At 46.4% G+C, this 14486-nt stretch overlaps 1 protein-coding gene across 1 annotated transcript in view; it reads right to left on the reverse strand.

Annotated features, from left to right (window-relative positions):
• Nucleotides 1–14486, reverse strand: part of VWF (von Willebrand factor) — a 344529-nt gene that overhangs the window by 106328 nt on the left and 223715 nt on the right. Inside the window, exons 36-37 of the mRNA XM_073649985.1 lie at nt 11857–12046; nt 11172–11516 (exon numbers count right to left, since the gene is read on the reverse strand). Of these exons, the coding sequence (XP_073506086.1) occupies nt 11172–11516; nt 11857–12046 (535 nt within the window). The remainder of the gene's footprint in view (nt 1–11171; nt 11517–11856; nt 12047–14486) is intronic.

Genomic DNA, 14486 nt, shown 5'->3' on the forward strand with positions numbered 1-14486 from the left:
TATGGGGATATCATACTATAGGGGGGCACTTTAGGGGCATCAAGATGTGGAGGTATTATAATTACTGTGGGGTCATCATACTTTGTTGGAGGCTGTGTGGTGTCATCCTAATGTGCGTGTGGGGTGAAACTGTGGGGGGATTTAATATGGGAATGCCACACTCAGTGTGTATATGTGTGTGTATATGTGTGTGTCTGTGTGTGTGTGAGGGGGCATTTTTGGAAGCATCATACTGTATAATGGCCATAAAAAGGGTATTCCTGGAGAGAACACTAAGGGACTTCAATAGGGGACAATTGGTTTATAAAAGTTAACTCTGTTGAAAAAATATATATATAATCTTCATCTTCAGCTGATAGATGCGGAGTTCTGAGTGATGTCAATCAAGGGGGTGTTGTTTTTGGCAACCTCTGCTGTACAGACCAGTGTTTTGCAGCAGTAGTTGTTATTTATTGTTATTTATTGTGGAGTCAATGGCATATAATGAAAAGAACATCTTGGAAATTTGCACGTAGAGGCCCAGAGTGAAAGAAAACAATTGTCCTGGTATGTTATGTGATTGTAGTAGATTCATATATAAAAACCTCTAGATTTACATGCACATGAAGCGCTGAAATGTTTAATTAGCTTTGTTTTTAATCTGAAATTCTTGTCATTTTCTGTAACCCGGGAGGGCTATTTCTTTTAAATAACACATGCAATTAATCAGCATAAAAAGCAAAATTTCCTTGCCATGTGCGTAAAGTTTATGTCTCTGACGTGCTAAATAATAGGACACATTTTACATAAATAAAAGAGGAATCATGTGCGTTTCATTTTAACATCCGTGCAATAAAACATCCCAAATTGTAAATGTAACTAATTTTGTAAAAAAAAAAAAAATTACAAATTTCGCGATTGTGTTTTTTATTATCTGATTTTCTGTAAATATTTATAATTGACGTCATCGGTTATACATCAAGACAAATGTATATGAGAATCCATATCCAGGGGTAGAGTTGGGGTTCGGATCGGTATAAAATTACATGGAGAATTATCTTCATGGAGAGATCATGCAATGTATATACCAACTTACATTCTGTGCAGCTGTAAAATTTTTGTGGACTGAAAAAAATTGTTTTTTGTAAGAATTCATATGTATCAACTTCCTGTGTACTGTTGTTTATTGGTGGCATATGATAATTAATTGAATACACTAAATCATGTATCAGTGCAATAGTTTACAACAAGACGAAGGAATATCTTAAAGAGTATTTCAGGAATTTTACATGGGATCCAAGAGGTAACGTTTCTCCTTGAGGAGAGTGACATGTCAAGCCTGGCATGCCAAGGTGAGGAGACTTTTAAGCCTTGCAGTGCTCCTCTAGGAAATTAAATGTGCAAATTGTCTCTTCAGAGAGGAAGAGGACTAGAACTCTAGTGCCATCTATTGGAAGTAGCAATCCTAAAAGTCAATGTCGAACTTTTAATGAGCCTTGCCACATGATTTAGGATAAAAGCCAGAACCAGAATCTCAATTTGTAGACTCTGTGTTTCGGGGTACTGCCCCTCATCAGTGCAAAGAGTGAGATCTGGTTTGGCTGGGTGAGAGGCGCCTGACCAGGATCCAAAGGGTAACGTTTCTCCTTGCGGAGAGTGACATGTCAAGCCTGGCATGCCAAGGTGAGGAGAAAGGGTCTTTAAAGGGTCCACATTGACTTCTAGGATTGCTAATTCCAATAGGTGGCACAAGAGTTCTAGTCCTCTTCCTCTCTGAAGAGACAATTTGCATATTTAACTTCCCATAGGAGCATTGCACGGCGAATAAGCCTCATTGCAAGGCTTAAAAGTCTCCTCACCTTGGCATGTCAGGCTTGGCATGTCACTCTCCGCAAGGAGAAATGTTACCCCTCGGATCCCGGTCAGACACCTCTCACCCAGCCACACCAGATCTCACACTTTGCACTGATGAGGGACAGTACCCTGGAACACAGTGTCTGCAAATTGAGATTCCTGGTTTGGCGTTTATCCTTCGTCATGTGGCAAGGCTCGTTAAATGGTCGATATTGACTTTTAGGATTACTACTTCCAATAGGTGGCACTAGAGTTCTAGTCCTCTTCCTCTGAAGAGACAATTTGCATATTGATTTTTACAAAGATTGACTATCCTTAAAGGGGTTATCCATGACTTTTTTGTTTTGTTTTTCCATGGGACTTAGCACTTATTGGTGGGTAGTTGCTAACTACCTACCTGCGCTGCCCTGTGACAATCTTTCCCGTCTCAAAACGTTATGAACCGCTCCTGCAGGTGATTCTCCTTCTTCCTATAATGTCACATCAAAAGAGCAGTTCCTTCTCTTCTGCTCTGCTCTGTCACCAAGGTGTCACTGCCGACGTCATGTTGATGATAGCTCTCAGGTGCTTAAGGCAGAGCCTGCAGTCAATCAACATATCAACGGCACTAACGTCCCATCAACAGAGCAGAAGGAAAGCAACCGCTCTGTCGGCGTGACGTCACAGGAAGCAGGAGAATCACCGGCACGAGTGGTCTGTGGCTGCTCTAAGCCGGGAGAGATTGTTGCAGGGCAGAAGTGGCAAATAGCAAGAACCTGCTGATAAGAGCTTAGCCCCAAAGAAAAAAAAGAAGTCAGAGAAAACCCCATCAAAGGGGTAGTCTCATGTTCATAAATAGGTAAAATTTCAAAGTGCAGCTAAAAATCCTTCTCTAGAAGGGAGGAATTTTATACCCTATTGTTTACTGCTTTTTGCCTAGTTTACCGGTCACCTCTACAATTTATCAACAGCGCTTACAAGCTCTTTGCTATAGAGCTTGTAAGAGCAGCTCTGAAACTTACTAGATTGCTTGATCAAGATACTTTCAGTGCCCCTGCATCTCTCCGTTTTCTCGCACCTCCCCCAAGCATGCAGCAAGCTAAGAGGCTGGAGAGTGGTGCGCTCTTGAGGACAAATTGAGAAAATCCTTTTAAGCTAATGCTTTATTCTGTGATCAGTGTAGATCTGACTCTTGGATCTTGGAAAGCAAATAGAGAATGGCACTTACTGGAAAAGTGCAAGACCTTCACAATGGCTCTCATTCATGTGCGCGTCACGCACAGTGTGGGAAAGACTAAGTGCAACACGAAGGGATGAGGGGAGGGTAGCCCAAATGCTAGGGAAGGGGAGAGTGGAGACCCCTAGGCAGATCTAATTTCACCTTACCTGTCTTACCGTCCCTATATAGGTTATGCACCTATCGCCAAACAGCAAACCTAATCCCTGTATATCCCTAGAGCTAGGCCCTAGATGGGGGGGTGAGCACTGGTCAGTCCCCACTATAAACTAAAGACAAAAAGGGAGACAAACAAAGGGGGGAAAACTTAGCTTGAGCAGACACCAGAGAGATAATACCAAACATCCTCCAAGGGCACCAGAGAGGAAGCTAGCTGACTGCTATTGCTCCAAGCCTTCACAAGGGAAATGAGAATATCACTGGCAACTCCCTGAAACAGACTGAGAGTTTATTGGCGTCTGCAATGCCAAAAGCAGTGACCTTCTGCAGCCAGATCCAGAGCGACTGTCTGTTACATCTGACGCACCCGTGACAGTGTGACTGTGTCTGGTACTGCACTCTAGCCTATTTTGCAGTGAACTTCTGCAGCCAGATCCAGAGCGACTGTCTGTTACATCTGACGCACCCGTGACAGTGTGACTGTGTCTGGTACTGCACTCTAGCCTATTTTACAGGAACTAAAATAAATGACCTCAACAACTCAACCCACAAAGAATAGGCCATCAATATCAGAGTCCAAGAATTTGAATGGCTTCCAGTACCTTTCCAATAAGCATAAAGGCTGCATATACTATGCAATAAAGATGTACCATAAAATAAAGGCAGGCCATGCAGCTACTAAGTAGACCCATGTCGAGGTGAAAACTGCTTTTTCCAATCGATAGACAGAATATGAACAAGGCTCTCTCTGCAATATTGGCAAATAAGAGTAAAGAAAACCAAGAAAAGGTTTCCATTACCCCTATTTGACTCGCCCCCTGGGCGGTGGGGCACTCGAGACCGGACATCAGGGCCATGCTGGGAGTAGTGGTGGTGACCCGGTCCTGTGGCTCAGGGTGGTCAGACCAGTGGTAGTCTATGATGATGTGCTGTAGGTAATGTCCGACTATGCCACCCGTGGATTGCGGTCAGGGCTAACCGCCGCTGCAGTGCAGACCGCTGAGGCTGATGGTGTTTGCAGCTGAGGTAGTGTTACTCCCCACGGGAAGAGTGCAGCCCCAGGGCAGTGTAGAGGATGGTGGGGGTGATGGTGTAGAGAGTCCCAGTGCCGTTAGTGCTGGAGGAGCAAGGAGTACACAGACAATGTACTGCAGTCCAATGGCTTTTACTCACAGTTCATATGCTCCGGGTCACTTCAGCGCCAGCAGTGACCACCCAATCAGTGCAGTGTCCACCTGGTGAGGGACTCGGTCAACCCCCAGGCACTTCAGGAGTATGGTTCAGAGCTCCTTCCTATCCTTCCTTCGGCTCATGCCCCGCCAGTGACCAAGCTTTTGTCCAGCTCCCGCGGGTCTATGCGGGCAAACGTGGGCCCCGTTTCCCGCTACCCTATATGGTATGCCTTCCTAGCAAGGTTTAGCAAGGGGTCGCACCAAGTGATGGTCGCGACCGCCGGTTCTTGGCTGAAGATTATTAGCTTCCACCAAATTGGGATCCGGTACCCTCTTCTTGCCTGGCCTGTCACCCGATTCACGTTGGTCCTTAGGGTCCCTTCCACCTTCTTGTTCCTGAGCCCTTCTGTTTCTTGGCCACTTCTTTCCCTTTCCTGTTCCTTCTCTTCTCCTCTGTTCCTTCTCCTCTAAGGCCCCGGCCTTTTCTCTAGGCCTGCCTCTGAGCAGAGCTCCTACAGAGCCTCTGCTCCCTGTCTTCTCTTCTCTCTGTACTTCACCCAGAACTAAGATGTTGCCCACCTTTTATACTTCCCTCTAGAACTTGAGCCCAGGTGACCAGCAACCAATGGGCTCCTTCCTATGCTCCAGAAACCGTCCCCTTCTGCTCCTACATCACTGGGTTTTCCTCCCCCATCCCCACTCCAGCCAGGGACATGGTCTGTCGTGCCTGCATTACTGTCTAATGGGAGCACCGTTGAGCTGTCCCCCGGAAATGGGGTGTGTGTGATGCATGCAGCCTACCGAGCCCTGGTCCATGCTCCATCCTTACCCGGGAGTGGAATACCACACCTCTGGCAGAGGTGCAATACCCCTGTAGCGGCCGAGCCCTCGGGGCGCTACATATTTCCTACAAAGTATGAGTAATTGGGGGGTGAACAAGCATTGGGCGCCATGTGGCAGTATGCATGAATTATCAGATGGAAAGTGTCCAAAAAAAAAATAAAAAAAATAATGGTGTACTTGGATATTAAAAACTAAAGGTATTAAAGTTATTTCTGAAAAAAAAAAAGATTTTTAAAACATTTAGATATTAAAATAAAATAGTGAAATATGTCACGCTGTATTTCAGTTTGAGAAAATCTTTGACAGAATCCAAAAATTCTGAAAGGCCCATGACATTTATGGAATGAGAAATAGAATAAAAGACTCGTAAACTTACATAGTGTCAAGACTAATTGTGTTTTGGGAATTGTGAGAAGACGTAGCTGCAAGCGGTGACATGGCCATGGTGGTATGAGACGAGGAGGATTCCTACAGCGATGAGGTAAAGTCTTCTTCGAAGAAGATGGATAACATCAGGTGTTGTTATCCCTTCAGTCACATGGTTGAAAGCAACAAAAGAGGAAAACCCTCCAGTGGTAATACGGGTGACTCCGATAAAGACAAGCAGCGACAGGGTGAATACAGCTACAAGCGGAAACTTAGCAGCATCGCATGAGGCGATGGAATAATCAGCAGGGGGTTTCTAGTATATACAATTTCTAGTTGTCAGGGGGGACCTAAAAAGTTTAATTTACAAAGTGAGAGGGAATCTATTTAATGGGTAATAAGGTGCAAACTTGGTTCCCAACATGGTGCCTTAAATTATAAAAAATACATGGGATGGGCATGAGAGGTGACATAAGGATCAGATATTTTCCCCGTCATTACAAAACTTGTTGGAATCCAGTCGGAAGGAACAGATAGGCAGTTAAGGGACACTAACTATTTGCAAGTATGTGGCTCAAATATTTTTTATGTGGGTGTCAGGATTCCTGTCGTCCTTCTATAGTTTGACCACTAGTGGCAGCTATTGTTCACCTTAATAATTGTGCTGCAATCCCACTCCTTACCTCTGGAGGCTGTTGCTGTGTTCTGCAATTGCCCTTTACTAAGATGGAAGATTCTGAACCTGTGGAATCCATCTTCTTTCTTGCTTGGACCTATTTAAAGCCGCATAGATATCTCGCTCATTGCTTGAGAATTGTATCTAGCTGTTTAGTGTAGCTCCAGTCTCCAGCTCCTGAACTTTCTTACCCAGACTGTTCTCACCTATCTATGGATTGTTTCCTACAACTCCTTTTCTAACTCCAAGAACTTCTACTACCGCTTGCTGTTCCTGCTTGTGCTCCTTCGGCCACTGCATTTCAGCAGTGCTATGCTAGTATTGTAACAGTGGGTTAATACACTAAAAAATAGGGCTCTGAACACACGAGGCTGGGCTTAGGCTATATGAACTATTTGGTACTTTCTATTGATATTTCCCTTTTGACTTATGGTGTACCATATTGTACCAAGTGGTTAATTACCACCATCATGCACTTAAACCCCAAACTTTTATGATAGTGTTATATAAATCGCTTTTTGGGTTTGTGCAACTTTATCAGACTGAGTGACATTAACCAGAATATTGAGCACATTGTATATAATATATGCATTACAATCATATTCACTTATACATAGTACTAATTACGTTGGACAATGCCATCTTGTCAGAAGGGTTTGTCAAAAAGATTAACATTTAGGCCCTGATTCATCAAAGTATTTTCACCAGAAATCTGGAGTAAAGCACCATGATAAATTGCAAAGCTTTTGCGCGGTCTTGAGACCCTTAGTGTATTCATGCCAGTTTCACCCAGCTCCAACAAAATAGGAACCGGGGCATGACGTCACAGCTTGTCTAATTCATGCTGAGTTGTACCTTAAGCCACAAGTCAATGCAAGCTACTCTTGTTCCTAACTGGCGTAAGATGTGTGGCAAGGCATATGGAGTTGAACGTGGAGCATGTTAATGAGTCAGTCTTGTCTGACTCCAGCACACTCCTTCCCGTTATTATGACTGGTCTTGATGATTTGAGGTCTAAGTGTTCCCTTGCTAGGACTCGTAACAACAATCTGTGATCTTTGTGACAACGTCTAACCACCTCTCCACTGAAACCAGTATGAGACGGGCCCCTTTCTCGAGATAGATGCAGGTCCCATTAGTGAGACCCACATCTACTTTACATACAGTACAGACCAAAAGTTTGGACACACCTTCTCATTTAAAGATTTTTCTGTATTTTCATGATTATGAAAATTGTACATTGACACTGAAGGCATCAAAACTATGAATTAACACATGTGGAATTATATACTTAACAAAAAAGTGTGAAACAACTGAAAATATGTCTTATATTCTAGGTTCTTCAAAGTAGCCACCGTTTGCTTTGATGACTGCTTTGCACACTCTTGGCATTCTCTTGATGAGCTTCAAGAGGTAGTCACCGGAAATGGTCTTCCAACAATCTTGAAGGAGGTCCCAGAGATGCTTAGCACTTGTTGGCCCTTTTGCTTTCACTCTACGGTCCAGCTCACCCCAAACCATCTCGATTGGGTTCAGGTCTGGTGGCTGTGGAGGCCAGGTCATCTGGCGTAGCACCCCATCACTCTTTTTCTTAGTCAAATAGCCCTTACACTGCCTGGAGGTGTGTTTGGGGTCATTGTCCTGTTGAAAAATAAATGATGGTCCAACTAAACACAAACCGGATGGAATAGCATGCCGCTGCAAGATGCTGTGGTAGCCATGCTGGCTCAGTATGCCTTCAATTTTGAATAAATCCCCAACAGTGTCACCAGCAAAGCACCCCCACACCATCACACCTCCTCCTCCATGCTTCACGGTGGGAACCAGGCATGTAGAGTTCATCCGTTCACCTTTTCTGCGTCACACAAAGACACGGTGGTTGGAACCAAAGATCTCAAAATTGGACTCATCAGACCAAAGCACAGATTTCCACTGGTCTAATGTTCATTCCTTGCGTTCTTTAGCCCAAAAAAGTCTCTTCTGCTTGTTGCCTGTCCTTGGCAGTGGTTTCCTAGCAGCTATTTTACCATGAAGGCCTGCTGCACAAAGTCTCCTCTTAACAGTTGTTGTAGAGATGTGTCTGCTGCTAGAACTCTGTGTGGCATTGACCTGGTCTCTAATCTGAGCTGCTGTTAACCTGCGATTTCTGAGGCTGGTGACTCAGATAAACTTATCCTCAGAAGGAGAGATTACTCTTGGTCTTCCTTTCCTGGGGCGGTCCTCATGTGAGCCAGTTTCTTTGTAGCGCTTGATGGTTTTTGCAACTGCACTTGGGGACACTTTCAAAGTTTGCCCAATTTTTCGGACTGACTGACCTTAATTTCTTAAAGTATTGATGGCCACTCGTTTTTCTTTACTTAGCTGCTTTTTTCTTGCCATAATACAAATTCTAACAGTCTATTCAGTAGGACTATCAGCTGTGTATCCACCTGTCTTCTGCACAACACAACTGATGGTCCCAACCCCATTTATAAGGCAAGAAATCCCACTTATTAAACCTGACAGGGCACACCTGTGAAGTGAAAACCATTTCCAGTGACTACCTCTTGAAGCTCATCAAGAGAGTGCAAAGAGTGTGCAAAGCAGTCATCAAAGCAAAAGGTGGCTACTTTGAAGAACCTATGATATCTATATATATAATCGTCTTATCCCGTCTGTCTGTCTGTCTTTCTGTCTGTCTGTCCAGGAAATCCTGCGTCGCTCATTGGTCCAGCAGCGGCCAATCAGCGCCGCGGGATTTCTGAAAAAAGATGGCGGCCGTTAGCGGCTCATCTGCGGGACGGAGCTCAGCGGCGATGCAGCCGGGAGATGACCGGCGCGAGGCGCTCATCTCCCGACCGCCAGCGCTGCTGACTCCATGCAGCTAGGGTGTCAAGGGAGGACCGGGGAGCGGCGCTGCGGGTCGGGATACTTCTGCTTCGAGTGCTCGCTCATGTCCCGGGTTCTCCCAGCGGAAGTAGCCGCACAGGCAGCGCCGCTCCCCGGTCCTCACCAATACGATTCGCTGATTGGTCGCGATCTCTCGCCGCGACCAATCACTAATTTTGGCCCAAAAGTTAAACACCGCTGTGCTGATTGGTCGCGGCCGCTGCCCGCGACCAATCACCGATTTGGGCGCCACATTTAAATAGCGTCCGCGACCAATCAGCACAGCGTTGTTTAAATGTGTCTGCAAGATTGGTGATTGGTCGCGGCCGCTATTTAAATGTGGAGCCCAAATCGGACGCTGCCCTCGACCAATCAGCACAGCGGTGTTTAACTTTTGCGGCAAGATCAGTGATTGGTCGCGGCCGAAGACCGTGACCAATCACCGATTTGTGCGCCACATTTAAATAGCAGCCGCGACCAATCACCGATCATGCAGAGACATTTAAACACCGCTGTGCTGATTGGTCGCCGATGCTGCCTGCGACCAATCACCGATTTGGGCGCCACATTTAAATAGCGTCCGCGACCAATCAGCACAGCGGTGTTTAAATGTGTCTGCAAGATCGGTGATTGGTCGCGGCCGCTATTTAAATGTGGCGCCCAAATCGGTGATTGGTCGCGGGCAGCGTCCGCGACCAATCAGCACAGCAGTGTTTAAATGTGGCGCCCAAATCGGTGATTGGTCGCGGCTGCCAGCCGCGACCAATCAGCGAGATTGGCGCCAAATTTAAACAACGCTCTGCTGATTGATCGCGGACGCCAGCCGCGACCAATCAGCGAGATTGGCGCCAAATTTAAACAACGCTCTGCTGATTGGTCGCCGACGGCAGCCGCAACCAATCAGCGAGATTGGTGCCAAATTTAAACAACGCTCTGCTGATTGGTTGCGGCCGCCAGCCGACCGCGACCAATCAGCGAGATTGGCGCCAAATGTAAACAACGCTTTGCTGATTGGTCGCGGCTGCCAGCCGCGAACAATCAGCGAGATTGGCGCCAAATTTAAACAACGCTCGGCTGATTGGTCGCGGTTGCCGGCCGCGACCAATCAGCGATTTTGGCGCAAAATTTAAACCCCGCTCTGCTGATTGGTTGCGGTCGGCGGCCGCAACCAATCAGCAGTATTGGCGCCAAATTTAAACACCGCTCTGCTGATTAGTCGCGGTCGCCGGCCGCGACCAATCAGCAATATTGGCGCCAAATTTTAACAATGCTATGCTGATTGGTCGCAGTCGCCGGCCACGACCAATCAGCAGTATTGGCACAAAATTTAAACCCCGCTCTGCTGATTAGTCGCAACCACTGGCCGTGACCAATCAGCGATATTGGCGCCAAATTTAAACACCACTTCGCTGATTGGTGGCGGTGGCCGGCCGCGACCAAGCAGCGATATTGGCGCCAAATTTTAACACAACACCGCTCTGCTGATTGGTCGCGGTTGCCGGCCGCGACTAATCAGCATTATTGGCGCCAAATTTAAACCCCGCTCTGCTGATTAGTCGCGACCAATCTGCGATATAGCCGCTAAATTTTAACACCGCTTTGGTGATTGGTCACGGTTGCCGGCCTCGACCAATCAGCGATTTTGGCGCCAAATTTAAACACCGCTCTACTGATTGCGCCCTGTCGGCCGCATACATATTCTAGAATACCCGATGCATTAGAATCGGGCCACCATCTAGTAAGACATATTTTCAGTTGTTTCACACTTTCTTGTTAAGTATATAATTCCACATGTGTTAATTCATAGTTTTGATGCCTTCAGTGTGAATGTACAATTTTCATAATCATGAAAATACAGAAAAATCTTTAAATGAGGTGTGTCCAAACTTTTGGTCTGTACTGTATATGAATATGTAAGAAATTTAAGAGATGGGAAAGCCCTTTTAAGGAAGCCATATAGCTCAAACTACCACCTAGACTTCACTGTTCTAGCTTTTATAGTCTTGTATTCACGTTAGCTAAAATTTGTTATACTCACAGCAAACCTCTGATGACCTCCAGTTTACACAGACTCCATGCAGGTGGCAGTGGTGGCTATAACTTGCAATTATCTCGCAAGGATCCTGACCATGACAGCTGGTTTCTTGACATAGCTTAAAATAATCACTTGGTTGAATCTTGGAGTGGCATTGCTGGAATGTTTCAGAAAGCAGAATGGTGCATTGATGACTTGGAGATTGGCTACATACATCATCCAGTTTGGTTTCGCATGTTCTTCCAAAGTCATCGACCAGGGTCCATTCTTTAACGAATTTGCTGCTGTCTCTTGTAACTGAGCCATCCCTGAGTGTGAAGTCATTAACTGGGTTGTGGTCACATATTCCTGTTTTCAGAAAAGCAAAAAAGAAAGATGATTCTCAGTGGGCAGTCACGGTGGAAAAATGTTCCAGAGATCATTGAGCCAAATAATAAAATGTTTCCTTAATGTCACACAGTGGTCAGACACAGTTGGAAGAGGCTAAACTTTTTTTAGTATAGGATCTACTTTTTGAGGGGTCTGACTTTGGTAGATCTGCTTGCTCCACTGCCATGACTGATTTCCACAGACATGATCCTTCTGCTCCCAAAAAAAGCTACAAGGGGCAATTTTTCTACTACTTCATCAAAGACAAGGTCTGGACACATGTTTAGTAGAGAGAGAGACATACGCTAGGATAACTTACCACAAAGTCCTGACGTCTTTGCTGAGAACCCATGAGGGATAAACTCAAGAATGAATTCATTATTTATTGGTGTAAATGTAAAAGCAAATCCCAGCTCAGGAATTTTAATATTATGCATGATGGCTCCAAAAACGGCCACCTCGAAGGTGTTGTTGTACGGCACTTGGACCAGCTCTCCGTTGACGGAGACCTAAGAGTTGGGAAGAAGAACATATAGTAAGAGTTACGCACACACCCGGACTGACTGGCGTGAGCGTGGTTAGTGATCCCACTGGACCATGAACAGAGGAGTGCCTGGAGGGGCGTGACTAAGTATCAACTTGGTCCGACCAAGGTCGCACGGCGGCTCTGTCGACTCCGTGAACCAGGGAGGAACCGAGCAGAGGGACCAGGTGTTACTCCAGGTCAGACCCCGGTCACAGCTGTTGACTCACACCGGGGAATGCAGGAACAGGCTGGTATGCAGACAGGTGGGTACTGGCAGGTAGGAACGCAGGCAGGATAGGGACCATTACAGACTGGGATACAGAAACAGAGCCGCAGGTGCGGTAGACAAGCAGAGCAGTGCAAAATCCGCAGGTGCGGTAGACAAGCAGAACAGAGCAAAACCCGCAGGTGCAGTAAACAAGCAGAGCAAAACCCGCAGGTGCGGTAGACAAGCAGAGCAGAGCAAAACCCGAAGGTGCGGTAGACAAACAGAGCAGAGCAAAACCAGCAGGTGCGGTAAACAAGCAGAGTAGAGCAAAACCCGCAGGTATGGTAAACAAGCAGAGCAGAGCAAAACCCGCAGGTGCGGTAAACAAGCAGAGCAGAGCAAAACCCGCAGGTGTGGTAGACAAGCAGTGCAGAGCAAAACCCGCAGGTGCGGTAGACAAGCAGAGCAGAGCAAAACCCGCAGGTGCGGTAGACAAGCAGAGCAGAGCAAAACCCGCAGGTGCGGTAGACAAGTAGAGCAGAGCAAAACCCGCAGGTGCGGTAGACAAGCAAAGCAGAGCAAAACCCGCAGATGCGGTAGACAAGCAGAGCAGAGCAAAACCCGCAGGTGTGGTAAGCAAGCAGAGCAGAGCAAAACCCGCAGGTGCGGTAAACAAGCAGAGCAGAGCAAAACCCGCAGGTGGGGTAGACAAGCAGAGCAGAGCAAAACCCGCAGTTGCGGTAGACATGCAGAGCAGAGCAAAACCCGCAAGTGTGGTAGACAAGCAGAGCAGAGCAAATACACACAAGGTACTTACAATGAAGTAGCGAGTGGACACTAAACTCACAAACAGAAGTACAGAGACAACGAGTTGGAGTTAGGTGCAGGTTCAGACACTGCATGAAAAGGGAAGATACGGACATAGAGACAAACAAAATAACGGGCTAGGACACTGTTCAGACAGGAACTGAATCAGGAACAAGATTCAGGAACGAGCCTGGGAACTCAGCCCCCAGGGTGGCGGAAACAGACTAGAAGTCACAGATACAGGTAACGGGCCTGGGTATACAGCCCCCAGGGTGGCGGAACAGACTAGAAGTCACAGATACAGGTAACAGGCCTGAGTATACAGCCCCCAGGGTGGCGGAAACAGACAAGATACAGGACAGGACCTGGCAACTCAGTTGCACAGAACACACTGAAAGAAAGTGTTGCTCAGGCCCCTCCTACTGGGTGGAGGGGGTTTAAGTATCCAGTGACTCACAGCAATAGGCTGGGGACGCATTAGGACTGTGCACACAGTAACTATAAGAAACAGGCAGTAACCGCGCCGCCGCCCTAAGCAATCAGACAAGAGACATGCACACAGCAGGTACTGGAGCAAAGTGTGCAGCCTGGACTGATAGGTAAGATGGCGGTCTTGCATGGTGGGAGGTGGTAAGCCATGCCAGCACACCGCCAGGGATGTTACAGTAAGCTGGTAATGCCTATTTTATATTTTTACCACTGAAGACCCATTGCTCTTCTTTACCTTTAACCTCATAGGTATGAGCAAAGTAGAAGATTCTGATGTTGTGCTTAAAGTGGTTGTCAGTTCTCTTCCTCCACACCAAAGTGAAGAGAAATAGAAATCATTGAGATCCTCCAAGGTTAGGTGCCGAATGTACACCTTACTACAAGGCATCTTACAGTCTACTTTTAAGGGCATTTTTATTTCCCCTGTACTATATTCATATATATAAATGAGTTTTCTCCAGATGGAATATCTGGTCAGTGACCCGTAATTCCCCAGCTATGGCAACATTACAATTGCCAGCATGCTTTAATGGGTTACATGATGGCCTACAGAAAATGGTGTGTCTCTATGACCAAAGTCCTTACCCATTAGTTCCTTAGTTCCCCAGTTCCTGACAACCTGCTGCCCAGTCAACCTACACAAAGTGATGTGCCGCTATGCCATTGGTCTCCTCCGTGTGCCTCTACGGCAGTTGAAAACTGGGAGAAGGAGGGTCGCAGGGCTCTGTTCCGACAGTCACGGACTTGATTTAGCCGTTGCACCAGGGCATGCAAACCTTTTTTGCTCAAGTCTACTCAGCATGTGATGACAGCCTATCGGAAATGATGTGTCTTTACAATACTTGTCTCCAACTCATAGCTGCTGCACAGCCCACAATATGCTTGGACCACCCACAAGGAACTGTGAGTCTCCATGGCA

This window comes from Phyllobates terribilis, unplaced genomic scaffold, assembly GCF_046119375.1.
Source record: "Phyllobates terribilis strain yellow unplaced genomic scaffold, ASM4611937v1 Scaffold_10__3_contigs__length_209671492, whole genome shotgun sequence".
NCBI classification, from domain to species: domain Eukaryota; kingdom Metazoa; phylum Chordata; class Amphibia; order Anura; family Dendrobatidae; genus Phyllobates; species Phyllobates terribilis.